The sequence below is a fragment of the Streptopelia decaocto genome (genome assembly GCF_964273445.1).
Source record: "Streptopelia decaocto genome assembly, chromosome: 3".
NCBI classification, from domain to species: domain Eukaryota; kingdom Metazoa; phylum Chordata; class Aves; order Columbiformes; family Columbidae; genus Streptopelia; species Streptopelia decaocto.
Window position 1 is genome coordinate 62,675,361 of NC_138656.1, and position 14,708 is coordinate 62,690,068.

Genomic DNA, 14,708 nt, shown 5'->3' on the forward strand with positions numbered 1-14,708 from the left:
ATTTGACTTGAAGAATTCATACGTTTCTAATTAACCAAAAACCAAATTATAACCCCACTTCATCCAGACAGTGTTTGCAATGTCATTGTCTACCATCAGGGCAGGAAAGCTGAAAAAGAAAAATAACTTGCACAAGTCAAAAAAGACAGCAACAATTGTCATGAAGCTTACCAGAACTAACACAGGAATGCTTCTCAGGGGCTTCTGATGGACTATGTGGACATGGAGCCCAACAGAGATATAATTCCAGTATATCTTCTAAAAATTAACCTGGTGACACCATATACAAACAATACCTCCTACTGAAGCCACAGAGAAGCATAACAGCATTACCCAGTGTTGTCTACCTGTGGGTCAGACATGGCTAGAAATGATTGGTCTCGATAAAACAGAAAATTAACATATTGACAACAATATGTTAATTTCTCTTTCAATTTCTAAAAGAACTAAGAATTAGCAGAAGCACTTGTAGCCTCCATCTGCAAAAGTATTGAAATGTTTCTGTTAGCTATTAATTACCATAAAGTTGTAAGTTAAATACTCCATTATATGTTCAGACATGCTCATGGCAGCAGTGTATTTCTACGACAAATATGTACAATATAAGAGGTGCATTGTAACTACATGATTTTAACTTTGCCTATCCATCTTCATTTGCTGCTTCTAATGTTAATTTTTATGAACTCGTAGTCTGGTAGCTGTGATTTTGTCATGATGCAAGAGCAGTGAGGAGTGTAGGAAGCAGTAATATCTTTTAATGTCAGAAAAAAAAAGTCAATCTTCAGGAAAGCCTTTTGCAGGAAAGAAAAAAAGGACAAGTCTTTGCATACAATTGGTTGTCCAGCTCACATATGGCAAAACGTAGTAACATAAATGAAAAAAAACAGACTACCTTAGAGATAATCCTCAAGATCAAGTGATGACTTTTTAAACATACGTTTTTGAACATTTACTTCTAAATGAGTGTTAGGAGTACGAGACATACTTGAATTTATCAGAGTCAAGTACATGAAAACATTAAGGTGAGGTTTTGATAGGATGATTATTTTTCTATTCTACAGCTCACCTTGCTGTGTTTTCCAGACATTTCAGGTTGGTTTTTTGTATGGTCAAAAAAAGACTATTCAGTTATAATTTTAGGGTTCTTTAAGGAAAAGTTGTTGTTTTTTTCAGGTAAACCTTCTTAGCAATTCTTGTCAAATTTATGAAAGGTTCTGGAAAATCTAAACCTATTCTACAACATTTGTGAAAATCTTGGGCAAAATATAATAATTATAAGCAATTTCAAAGCTTTAGCATCAACTCCATTAAGTTGAGCAAAGAGAGTACAGTGAACGTTAGGCCTATACCATTGCCAAGTTATAATACTTACAGACTCTGTAGCATACAGTTCCCCATACTTTTTAGAGACCTTTCTGAGATTTCCATATAGCATTTATTACTGTGCTGGCTAAGCTCTGCTATCTAAAACCTAAAGCTCTCTCTTTTCTTTTTTCATTTTGTCTCCACTAAGCCAGAAATCTTGACTTAATGCTTTTTTCATTGAAGTCCAATAAAGTCAAAGGAGGGCAGTGAGTTTGCTATACTACTACTGAAATAAATGGTAGTACATCAGTTTACATCTGCTGATTGTGCATCTGCAGAGACAGAGGTGTTCTGCATTTAGTTGTGGATTCAAACAGTCATATTCGGTGTTTTGTTTTGTTTGTTTTCAGTATGCCCTGCATGGAGGCTCTTGCACCACTTGACTGGGTTTGATTGGGGCTGAAGTCATCAGCTCTTCCCGGGAGAGTTCATAGAAATGATGATACATATCGCTTCTACCTCAGCAGAAGTCAGGTGCACTGGCCCTGTAAAATCCCCAATATCTGGGTTTGTCAGCCAGCTGGCAAACTGTGTAAAAATGGATCAAAAATGTACAAACATTTGTTTTCTTCTCATCTCCTACTTTGTTAGTAGTTGTTTTTTCCAGTTTTCTCAGAGATGTTCTTTGAATTGGCTGCAATAGCTAGCCTAACCAAATTGCAAAAGTGCATTATAATTCATTCATGGAAACTTATTGTTCAAAAGTAGAATTATACTTTCCTAGGTAGAAATCTAGCATATTTGACACTGAGATATAAAAGGGAAGAGCAAGCTGTAAAAACATGGCCATTAATGGACAGTGATGTACTTCCTGTCACCTAGATTGAAAGACAGAAAGCTTTGGCGGGTGTGGGTAAAAATACATGTGTGGTGCCTTTCATAACAGCTGTCATTGAGCTATACCTCAAGAGTATCAGATGGCTGTATGTATAAGGACCAGAGCTATTAAAAACAAACAAACAAAAAACCAACAAAAAACAAGCTTAAGTTGGATCAATCAACATTACCCAGTACAGGCTTAAACAATCACTTTGTTGAAGACTTTCTGAGCCTATCTTCAATGTTCCACTAGGCATTTTAGATTGTTTATTCTTGCTAACATAACTTCTGTTTGCAGTGAATCTTCCAAGGTCAATATTAGACTAAACAAAAAGCAGGCACAAAACCTCTCGCCTTTGAGGGTTGTGCAACACTTACTGTAACCATTCCTGTGTTTTGCCAAGGGAGTCTTACAAGGCCAGTTGTTTCCTGCTGAGGCTTTTCTTACAAATCATTCCTCTTCTCTCACTAGGAATGCAATCTGTATCTGTCTTTGATTTGCCAAGGCTAATCATTAGAAAATATCTTGATATCTTACGAACATTTGCAATCAGAGCACTTCCGTGGAGCTATCCTATAATGTAGATGAGGAGATGAAGTGCAAAGAAACTGATGTTTACCATAAACACTAATTTAGGTGGCTAAATTGAAATGCCAAAATAATTCATATTACAAAAATACTGCATACAGTCAAAATATGATTGTCACTGGCTTCAGCTGCAAGTGCTGACTACCTGTAAAAATGAAGTCCTGTCATGCACCCAGAAAATGAGGAGCATGTGTTCAGTGAAAGCTTCAAAACTTGTGGTATGAAATGACCCACCTAACATCTTCTGGTAACAGATGCCTATACGGCATGTTTGAAAGGAGGGAAAGGAAGAAAGGGACCTGTATAAGGGGGGCATTTAGGGTATTAGTCCATGTGGGCAGCTGGGGCAACAGGGCTTGCAAGGCACAGAAGGAAGGAGCAGCAACAATTGCAGATAAGAACAAAATGGACTTTCTTTTCACCAGCACGTGAAGTTATGCAGGTTGGTAGAGGCACATTTACATAGCTAAACCTCCTGTTGCTGCCATCTGTTCCCTCTCAGTCTCAGAGGTATTGGGCAGGAGACAGCTAGCAAGCAGGAACTTGATAACAAACAGTAAATAAAATTCAAATTTACTCCAGTGCACCCTTATCTCCCCTCTGGTGATGGAAAAGCATATTCAAATGACATACAACAGCTGTTGAGAAGAGAAATTTATTTATTTTTTGCTGAAAAATCAGGCTGCCCATGCATGTCTTCCTAAGACTAGGCAGCAGAGGGTGGGCATGAAAAGGCACAGACTCTGACCCTGGTAGCTTCTGCACTGGTTGAGTTGCTGTTCCTGCAGTGTCATGGTGCCAGCAATGCTCACACACAGCACTGCTGCTTTCTCCAGCAGCAAACAGCTATGGAAGCAAAGGATAACACTGGCAGGTCCCTCTCCTTAAAAACTGCCCACATTGCAGCAGCACCAGCATCTGCAGTCTGTTGCAAATGGGCAATTACAAACAGTCAAGCTTGTTCAATATTTCTAGGAAGATAGCATGTGGTCAAATCCAGCGTTTGAAAAAGTCAACAGAGAGCAATGTGTGAGAGCAGAGGCTCCATCAGTTTGCTTACTGACATACAAGCCTTTATTGGCAATTCTAGGCTCAATGGCTTCCAGCAGAGTAGTAGCACTTCCAGATCAGAATGTGACATTTCAAAACATTCATTTCACCAAGAATTCTCCCTCTTGTTCAGCCTCACAACACCTGTGCCACCTTGCCAGGGCCGTACTTGCCTATCTCCCAAGCCCACTCCAATCCCAAATCCCCAGGGAGAAGCTGCAGCCTGAGCCATGCAGGTCCAGACCTCAGGGAAACCTCAGGGGAGCAGGAGCTGGAAGGCATGGCTCTCTACCAATGCTGTGCACTAACTGATGCACACAAACTGACCCGAAGTGGGTAGGTTCTCCTTCCTGGGATTACTTCTTTCTGGAATGACTCTCCTCCTTGGGTTCCACAGCAATTACTGTTCCACAACTCTTACTGTTTGAAGATGTGGATGCTGGTCAATGAGTGGTGCTTTAAAAAGCAACAAGTTGTAGTTCGGCCGCTGCTGATTTGTAATTTGGTCAAGTTTAAGTATAGTTCTTCTGCTATGGTAAAAGATATTCAAATAGGCAATCAACAACTCTTAAGTCTCTGCTACAAAGCATATATATACCAGAGCATTGCAAATAAAAAACAAAGAGCCTTTCCTAATTTAGAGGAAATAATATCTTTTTAATTGGTCTTGTTCTCAGATCCTGTGGAAATATTGTGGGTGGACTTCTTTTGAAAATATCCAGTCTGGATTAGACAAATCAAATCTTCAAAGATGATAACTGAAAGTGCTAAAGTTTGGCAACATTACACAGAATGGAAAGAAGGGCAAGAAACATCAGACTATCTTAGTGCAGCTAGCTCCATCTGTACTTTGGCCATAATAAACATTTGTGTTTATTTTGTATGCTTCTTTCCATGAGCTTGGATTTAACTTAGTTCAAATACAGTCATCTTTGCATATTCTAGTAGCTTGTGACAGGACAGATTTATTATCTGCTTATATTTGCTGAATATTTAATGTTTACATCATCCTGTTGATAAGATTTTTCCAGCAGGCTGTAAACCACAGTCAGACCAAGTGAGCAGCTGCTCAGCTGTGGGAATCATGTGGGATGAGCCACTATCATGCTGTATCCACAGGCTGAACCGCTTCAGGATGAGGAAACAACTCCTGAGCAGGTAATGTCTCTGTGTCACACAGTTTGAAATACAGTAAGCTGCTAATTTGCTAGTCTGGGATATTGTTTTGTTTCAGAGACAAATCTTCTATGGTCAGCAGTAAAGATAATAGTAATTGTTCTGCACAGATCGCTGTGATTTTTCTGTAATGAACCGCAATGGTACCAACAGCAATGAGGTTTAGGTGGTGGCTGACAGGATGATTTTAGAAGACCTTAATTCCCAAGAGAAAGAGAAGCCTAGCTGCGAGCAAAACTCTTTTCAGGCACAGCTATGAACTCAGAGTGAGGCTCTTTACTTTCTGTGAGGTTATTCCAGGGCCATGAGGATGAAGAATGACAAAGCTGGGATTGTACTTGCTCACTACTCACTGCCTCCTGCTGTCCTGCTTTTTTTTTTTTTTTTTTCTTTTCGTGATAACAGTTCTCATTCCTCAGCCCCATTCTGTTCCTTCCCATTTCCAGTGTCCCTTGCACAGTCTCATCTGAGAAGGACAGAATCATTTTTAACATGTTGTTCAAATGGGTTAATGGGCTTAGTGTCTGGCAAAAGTGCTATTTTCATTTTCCTTTGTCAGGTTTTCCATTTAAATTATTTCACATTTTAAAAACAAATGAACAAAAAGTGAAGATGACCCAAGGTGTGCTAGATAGTGTGACATCTCTTTATCTTGGTTTTCCAAAAATCTGAAAATTAATTATTGCAGAAATATAAATTTTGCAGAAAAGAAAGCCACAGCAGCAGTTTTATAGACAAGGCTTTACTTTGAATTTTGATGTATAACTGCCTTACTATATTACAGACTCAAAAGACTGTTGAATACTATTTATACGTGCTCTGAGGCCTCCCAAGAATAGAGCTTGACGTATTTATATTTGATACTATGAATAGCAAGTTCGAGATATTTTCATGATCCACATCAGCATTAAACAGCAAGAAAATGCCTGTTTGAAGCATCTGCACCAAGAACATGAAAGCTTCTTATCAGAATGTTCCATGTTCGTCTAAATCAGTTACTAATTTCGCCTGCTTAGTTGCTTAATTATCATGATATCTTATGAACTGCTACTTTACATTCATTGCAGTAAACATATCATTAAATAACATCCTCCCCACGCTCACAGCTTCCTCTAGGTCTATGGTTCCTTCCTTTCTGATATGTGTGGGTCCTGCAGTACAAGCTGGTGTATTCAGAGATAGCGAAGGCTAAGTGCTGTGCCCTTGGGTTGGTGTTTGGTAGAAGAGTGAAGGGCATCTCCAACAACAGTCTATTGAGAGACATCCTGCTGTGTAGCTCTGGCCTTGGGCAGTCTCCTGCTGCTGTGGGGCAGCTGAAGGCACCTGCTTGTCCCCACACTTGTCCCATCCCTGCCATGGGCAGTCACGCTCACCAACCAGCCCCAGTCACTCTCTGCCCTACACTTTGCAAACTACATGGTTGGTGTTTTGCAGCCCTTGGCCCTGAGAGAATTTTGGTAGGAGCAGGAAGGCCAAACAGCCCCATAGATGAGTCTTTTCTTCTTCAGAAGTGAAGGCAAGGTGAGCGCCCAGCCACACTGATATCACAGACAAAATAGTGTCACCAGGTCCCTTCCTCTGCAAAAAAAAAATAACCCAGAAGTCACAGCTGGGTGCTGCCTGCCCACCTGCAATGGAGCAGAGCTGCTGAGGGTGGGGGATGGCTCCACAGCCTCAGCAGGTCCCCCACAGGTTTGGCCAGCTGCTGCCAGGTATCCGCTTCTGAAACAAACACTCCAAAAACAGCTGCCTTTCCAGATCATCCCCTTGAGTTTTGGGCACTGTGTCACTTGAAGAGGGGATGTGACAGGAGAGCAGTGTGTGTGCATGCATGGATGTGCTTTGACTAAGTTCCCACAATGAGCTGGCTGCCAGACTTCTTTGTAACTATGAGTTTTGTACATAGTGAGGCAACAAGGATTTGTTCCCTAAACTTTACCTTCTTGTGATATATATGTGTCAGGATAGTAACTACCAAGGCCTAAACCTTCACTCCTCAAAGAGAATACCTGACTCTGAGGAAGATCCACAACTATGAATCTCAAATGGGTGAAGAACTCTCTCAGAGACCAGTATTTGAGTGTCTAACATCACTTTGATACTTCCTCAGCTCTGACCTGACTCTTCTCCTCAACGTATCCTCTTGACTACCTCCAGTGGTTTCTCACTCAGCCTGATAGTTGTTTCTGCAATTTTTTCATTAGCAAATTTTCTTCCCAGAGCAAGGAGAACCTTGTACTGCAACACCCCAGTCCATTTATGAGTGCAACCTAAAAAAAAAAAAAAAAGAAAATAACTGAGTTGTTTGCATTCATTTAGATTTTTATGCACATAATATAATGAAGTAGTTAATCCAGGTCATGCAGCAGAGTTTGCAAGAAGTAATATCTTAACCCACATTTTCACGAATGTCCCTGAGGCACCCAGCGTAACTGGCTTTAGCCAATGGTCACCATGTTAACAGTCCTTTATGTTCAGCCATGTTACTGTTTTAAAAGGCTGTGTGGTCCTTTGTTGATCAGAATACTGATGCTCTTCATCTATGACTCCAGTATAGCCAATAATAGCTGTATACTTTAAACACCTTTGTAGTAACCATATCTTGCAAATAGCTTTTAACTGATCAGGCTGTTAGATTAAACCTGTTGTTCAGTGGAGGAATCAGAACTAGGCTGGTAAACACACACCATGTCACTCTGCACACAATATACCTTTTCAAGGAGATCTTGCACGCTGCTGTAAACTACCTATACTTATGTATTTTGCTATATCTCAGAAGTTTACAGAAGGGCAACAACATGCTGGGTTTTGTTCTGGACCTAGATAATCTCAGGCTGCTGACAATGTGACCATAACACTTAATCAAACAAGTAAACGTACTTCAAATTAGTTAAATTTACCTATAAATAAGGCTTGTTAAACAAACATGAGTGATACAGTCATGATTTTTTTCTTAAGTGGGTGACAAAATAAACAGTTTGAGCTACTATTCACATTAACAGCTGTTCTTCAGATGAGGGGTCAAGAGCTCTACTCATTGCACCCAACATCCTCCAGCAATGCACTGGGACTTCTGGAGGCTTCTCCAGCTGTGGATTAGGTACGCATTCACTCAAAATTAGTGTTATCCGGAGCTGTTATGATGGTGAAGAGGCTCAGCTGTCTTTTGAGATGGTCTTTAAAAGGGCGGGGTGCCACTCAATCAGTAGAAAACAAATGAGCATCAAAAGCAGACTTCTACCCAGCGTGAGGGGAGAAAGGTAAGAGGACAGGCTTTTAAAAGGATACTTCTTCATATTTCCATTGTATCGAATTTTAAACTTCACAATTAATTATGGAAGAGAAATGTTCTTCTTTCTTACTGAAAACTTCTTCAGTGTTCAGCTCATTTGGACAGTTTGCCATGAGTTTTGATTTATTTTGTTTCCATTTCATGCAAAGCCACACAACTGATCTCAGTTTGCTCAATATTTTGCTTGGCAGTTGGAGCTTCTTTCTGTTTAACAAAAACCTAAAATCCCCTGAAAATCAGTTTCAAAGGGAGATAATATTTCTTTAGCCTAAACCATTTCTCTACCAGAGAATAATAGGGAAGTTATTCGACTTTAAAGTAGAAAACTAGAGATAGCACCTTAATTCATTTTGGTTGTCTTTTAGCCTGTTTTACTATATTTATTTCAATTATTTACATATAAAGCAAATGAAGATGTCACAAAATCTATGTAACACATTTATGACTTGGATGTGCTTAAAACTTTTATTGTTATGTCCAGTATAGAGTTAAATTTGTTTAATTATTTCTGCTGTGAAAACTGAAAATTTGGATTAATAAAGATCCAGCTGGCTGTGCTTTCTATCTTGTGTGTAAATGTGCCAAAAGAACGAATGATAGTCAGGAAAAGAGACATGAAGAGGTGGACCAAAAATGAAAAAAAAAAAAATGAAGTGAGAGTTAAAGTGAGGTGGAAAAGAGCAGAGATGGTGTTAAGCATTAGTAGGCAGAAAAAAAAGAGGTAGCAAGAGGCACACCAAACAGTAAATAAACATACTCATATTCCATGTTTCCTGTTTTCCCAAAAGTGCCTCTGGATGCACTGTGTCCCTGGCACTCAGGTGCCACTGCCTGCCATTACTTGGAAATCCCTCTGTATAACGCAGGCTGTTAGTGGCAGCTGCCAGGGTTTCACAAGCTATAGTTTATCATCTATATTAAGCTTCCTTCCATTTAGCTTCTAATGACACGGTGCGCTTGTGATAACGTTTGTTCTGATATCAGAAAAAAAATATACTGTGTGTTCTATTGAGAATAACCAGAGGCAGCAGAGTCCTGAAGCAAATGTGTTAAATTAATACTGGCTACATTGCTGTGTCAGTATTTTTCTGACTTTAACAACCATATTATACCATAATGATAATGCTAGTGAATAGCATACGTTAATGTTGTTTATTTTTTACAATAGTACTATTTTTCTGTTAATTAAAAGAAAAACAGATCTTTCAACAATGAAGATTGCTTGCCAAGTGCTTAAGTACTTTCACTAAATCCTTTTGTAAAAAGAGAGACTTGCAGAAGGGACACATTATTGCGTACAAAAGAGAAGAACAGCAATATTTGTGTCCTCAGATGCAGACTAAACAAATGTTCAGAAAATGTTTCTCTCGATGTTTGTGTCTTAGCTAAAAACAGTATTAAAATAATTAATAAACACCGCAAGGCTAAACTCATAGCACTGAAATAAACTAGAGCCCAACAGAAAAGATATTTGCTTATACAGCAACTAATGCTTCAGAGTAGTCAGGCTCTTCCACTATATTTTGGCAGCAAAAGGGCAGAAAACTTTTCTCTCCTCTGAGATATTTTTCTTACATCTCTGTTTACATCTAGAGCCTACAAGAATTTTGTAGTAAGGCTTGACTTGGTGAGGTAGTGCCATCTGCCGAAAAACTGAGGGCTCATGGAAACTTTTTAGTTTTGTCCAGCTGCACCGTTATTGCTATGAGGACACAGCTGGAGGAGAGGCTGAGCTTGGGCTCCTCAGATTTAGCCTTTTGGTTTAGACCCGTGGATCATAGACTTATGTAACAAAACACAAGTTGAGGGAGCTTCAGAATCTAAAATTACTGATTTTCAAGACAAAGTGAGAGATAGAGGACTCCAACAGAATTTGATGAAGAGAACTAGGACTGTTTAAACAGAAAATAAGGAAAAAGACTTTGCATCTGCTCACTAGAACAAGACACGGCTCAGTGCTGGCCCCTGAGAACCACTGCTGTTCTGGTGTGAGGACAGCCCATTATGCAGTTTACATCCTCATTTCAAGGAAAGTCCAATGATAAAAGTGTCTTTCTGTTAAAAGTTTAATTACAAAATTATGTCATCCTTCATAAATAATGAAATGTGAATTTCCTACACATCTAGATAAATGAAGGTATTTACAATTGCTGGGGTTTTTTTTTTGTTTGTTGTTTTTTTTTTGTTTTGTTTTGTTTTTTCTTCTTGCAGATCTCTTCATATAGAAAAGAAAAGAACAGCTGTAAATGTATCTCAGCATTAGGAAAATCAGCACCTGTGCTGCATACCTATGTGGACTTGAGACCTCAGTAAGGATGCAACTGTGCTGTGAATCCATAAATGGCTCTTGCCTAAGGAGCAGCTGGTCAAACAGTATCCGTGTTTCCATGTATATCTTCATGGTTTGCATTATTCTGGCCACACTGGTTGGAAATTTGACAGTTATCATCTCAATATCACATTTCAAGCACCTCCATACACCCACCAATTTCCTGCTGCTTTCTAGGGCTACAGTAGACTTTCTGCTGGGATTCCTCATCATGCCTTGCAGCATGGTGTGCTCTGTTGAGCACTGCTGGTATTTTGGGGAGCTCTTCTGCAAGATCCATACGAGCATGGACATTATGCTGAGCACAGCTTCCATCTTCCCTTCATATTCATTGACCGTTACTATGCTGTGTGTGACCCTCTAAGATACAAATTAAAGATAAATACTTTTGTTACCTTGGTTATGATATTGGTAAGTTGGATGATCCCTGCTGGTTTTGCTTTTGGGATGATCTTTCTAGACCTAAATTTGCGAGGGGCAGAAGAGATTTATAATCATGTCCGTTGTGCAGGAGAATGCTTTGTCTTTTTTAGTGAAACTTCACGTGTTGTGTCCTCCATTGTGCCTTTTTACATTCCTGGATTTGTCATGCTGTACATCTACAGGAAAATATACTCTATAGCCAAGATGCAAGCAAGATCCATTGACACAATTAGTCAAAAAAAGATGCATTTTGAAATGAAGAATGACATTTCATTTGGCAGAGAAAGGAAAGCTGCAAAGACATTAGGCATAATAATGGGAGTGTTCCTCATCTGCTGGAGTCCATTCTTCTTCTTTACAGCAACCAATCCATTTATGAATTATGTGATACCTCCTATTCTCATTGATGCTTTGCTTTGGTTTGGTTATTTAAATTCTACATTTAACCCAATTGTTTATGCATTTTTTTACATGTGGTTTCGCAGGGCATTGAAGATGATTCTCTTTGGAAAAGTTTTTCAATGGGACTCTTCCAGGACTAATTTCTTTTTAGAGTAACATGCTTTAAAAGCTTGGATTCATGGCTTTGAATATTTGTCTGGCGTCTGAACTCCCAGATGTACTCATTTACCAAATCCAGTTCAAGTAAATAAACAGTGATTGTGCTTTACATCTTCTTTCATTCCAGACTGGTTTTTTAGTTATAGCTATTTATATGCAATGCACAGGAAACCAATACTTCAGTTTAAAAAACTTACAGCAGTTTATATCCCTGCTCTTAATTATTCTGATACAACCGATTAATTTTTTGAACAAGGGGTGTTTATATTTGCGTTTATTTATTGTCCTCTAGAAAGAGGAGAAAAACCTTTCCTATTCAATTTCTAGACATCTTTGAGTATTAACCCAAAGCTTTTAAGTTTTGTCCCTCCCCTACAATGTGTGTGTAGAGGTAAAAAAAGGCCCATAACCAGCACACTCTGTGAAGATGGGACAGAGGAAAGTCATGCTACTCCTTCTGTTTCCATTTCAGCTAGAGCTTGTCATTTTATGAGTATGTCACTTAAAGGCTTTGCTGCTTAATGACATCAAAAGCATGTTTAACTAGATCAAAACAAGGGAAAATATGACGTACATAATAAAAACAAAAGGGAAAAGCAATGTCAAACCTGACAATGTCAGAAAATGATGCTTATCTATTTATAGAATCGTTAAGGTTGGAAAAGACCTTTAAGATCATGAAGTCCAACTGGCAAGTCCAGCTGCCATAAAGGTAGACTCCTTTAAATGTTCTTACTTTTCTCTTAATTAATTTTAAAACCCGTGTTCATTTTCTGCTCTGTTCTTATGACATGCTGTATATTGTATCAAATAAAAATCCAGTTGCTGTTGAATAGCGGTCATTTACCCTTGGACTTGTAATGCACCTTCAATACATCTGCATCAGTATCAGCATTAAGTCTGAACATCCACCTTTGACCTCAGAGAATTCCATTTATTCACATTAATAGTGAACTAATTTTGTCTTTTCTTGTAAGAAAATCAATACTACCTTTCCTATTTGTATACCTTTATAAATAATAGATTATCCAATAACAATGATAAAATGACCTAAATTAGTACTTCTTTTTATCTATTCTGTAATGTATAGGGAAGATTTTCTGTAGAAATTTCAGTGAAAACTACATATACAGCCAGCATGACAAAAAGTGTTATTTCAGCCCATTAAATTACAAGATCATAATCTTCTTCAAGATTATTAAATATTTAATTTCTAAGTTTCATTAGAAATTATAACTATTAAGAATATGATAGATAGAATATACTGGCCACTAAAATAGGTTACAAAACAACACCTGTTCTTCACCTTTACTTTTAGCCTCTCCTTTCAAAGACTCTTTTTGATATGACATGTATCTACCTTAAGTCACTGCAATAGCTCACCCATACATGAGGACAAATGAATTAGTAGAGGAAACAAAAATAATAGCCTTGGGCATACAGACATCTGGCTTTGTTTATCTCCTATTGATGTAAACCCTTAAGTTATATATGTATATATATATATATATATACACAGACATATAACTCAAAATCTTCTGGGACTTAGATGTAATATCATAAAAGAAATATAAATTCCCACCTTTCATTAATGTGAGCCAAGTCACAGAGGGGGTCTGCCTTTTACAGGCGTTGCAGTTTTGCAGAACAACAACAAAACAGGAAAACATCTACTTAAAGAATCTATTGGTGGTATTACTAAAACAGATGCAGGTAGGGTTAGCCTATAAAACTGACTTCCAAACATTCTTTTTGATCTTTTGATGTTCTGTTTCTGTATTTTCTTAATTTCAGTTTGATACCTATTGGAAAAAAATCAGTGGACCAAGCTGCTTTCCAAGTTCTCTATAAGTGGGTTAAATTACTGTAGAGAAGAGTATCTCTTTCTTCTTCTATTTCTAAATATCCTATCAGTCTCAAACAAGTTCTCAGGAAAAGAGGTGGTAGAAATGGGTCTGTTTCTTCCCAGATAAATGGAGTTTTCTGACCCTTGAAAATATTCACAGGTGTTTAAACTTATAACTACTGCAGCTGGACCACAGTCTATTACAGGAGACAAGACTCAGCTTATCTCCATTCACTTTCAGTTAGTGGAATTATAATGATAGAAAACAAGTGTGTAAGTAGGGAAAGAAAAGAATATTCCTAATGGTACCAATTTTACAACTGATTTCCATCAGATGTGTTCATTGCTAGTACTTCATAGTGCACAGCAGATGAGTTTAGAATCATAAATAATTTGGAAAAGGGGATTTTGGCAGCTGATATGTGACTCTTAAGATAAATGTTTAGGTGAGCAGTTCATTAACTGAAGTCTCCAAGAAAGCTGAGGTATGTGAGCTCACATAACCTTTCTGTTGTAGAAAAAAGGTCAACATTCTACGATTGAAGAGATTAATAAATCTTATACAATATTTACAGATGGAAATGAACTTGAGGGTTTTCTTTGTCTATGCATCTTTTTCTTCCACCACTTTAGAATTACTAATATTCTGATGTATATAAAGTACAAGAACCATACTTTACAAAATGCTCCAGATACAACAGAATGCACTAAATAAAATTGATGGTGTAATGTAATTTATTTAATTTAAGACAATTAAGTTAACTTTCAACCACTTTGTTTTAAATACTATTTGCAATTAATTTTATAATAGCTTTCAGTTATCAGATTTCATGTACAATTTCAGAAAAACAATAGGTTGCGGTTGTTCCCTATTTAAGTCAAGAGTTTGCCTCTGAATTGCTGCACTTCACACAGTAACTTAATTAATGTTCTTGACTTACTTAATTCATACTCTTGAAGTTTATATTTTCCCCTGAAAAGAACAGAATGGGGTTTGCAGCCCTTATCCTTCCTGTACCTTGTACTCAGGAATGAGAGAACTGCTCACACTCCAGGATGTGCTTGTCCTTTCACAGTTTAGACATCAGGCTCCAGGTGTTATATTCTTACTGACAGCCAAGCCCATATTCACCCCACCACACTTCATCAGTGAACTGTGGCCTTTACTTGAGGTCCTTGCCATGCTGGTGGTTCCCTCTGATGTCAGTAAGAGTCACTGCCAGAGCCCACATTAACTACATAATAAGGTGTGGCTGAG

The 14,708-nt window shown here is 38.2% G+C and overlaps 1 protein-coding gene across 1 annotated transcript; it reads left to right on the plus strand.

The window, feature by feature from the left end:
- Positions 1-4,853: 4,853 nt before the first annotated feature.
- On the plus strand, positions 4,854-11,675 carry LOC309437728 (trace amine-associated receptor 1-like). Its single transcript, XM_082048411.1, is given in 3 exon segments — positions 4,854-4,981; positions 10,503-10,922; positions 10,925-11,675. Coding segments are annotated over 2 exon segments (1,062 nt in total). The 5' UTR covers positions 4,854-4,981; positions 10,503-10,537; the 3' UTR covers positions 11,602-11,675.
- Positions 11,676-14,708: the final 3,033 nt, after the last annotated feature.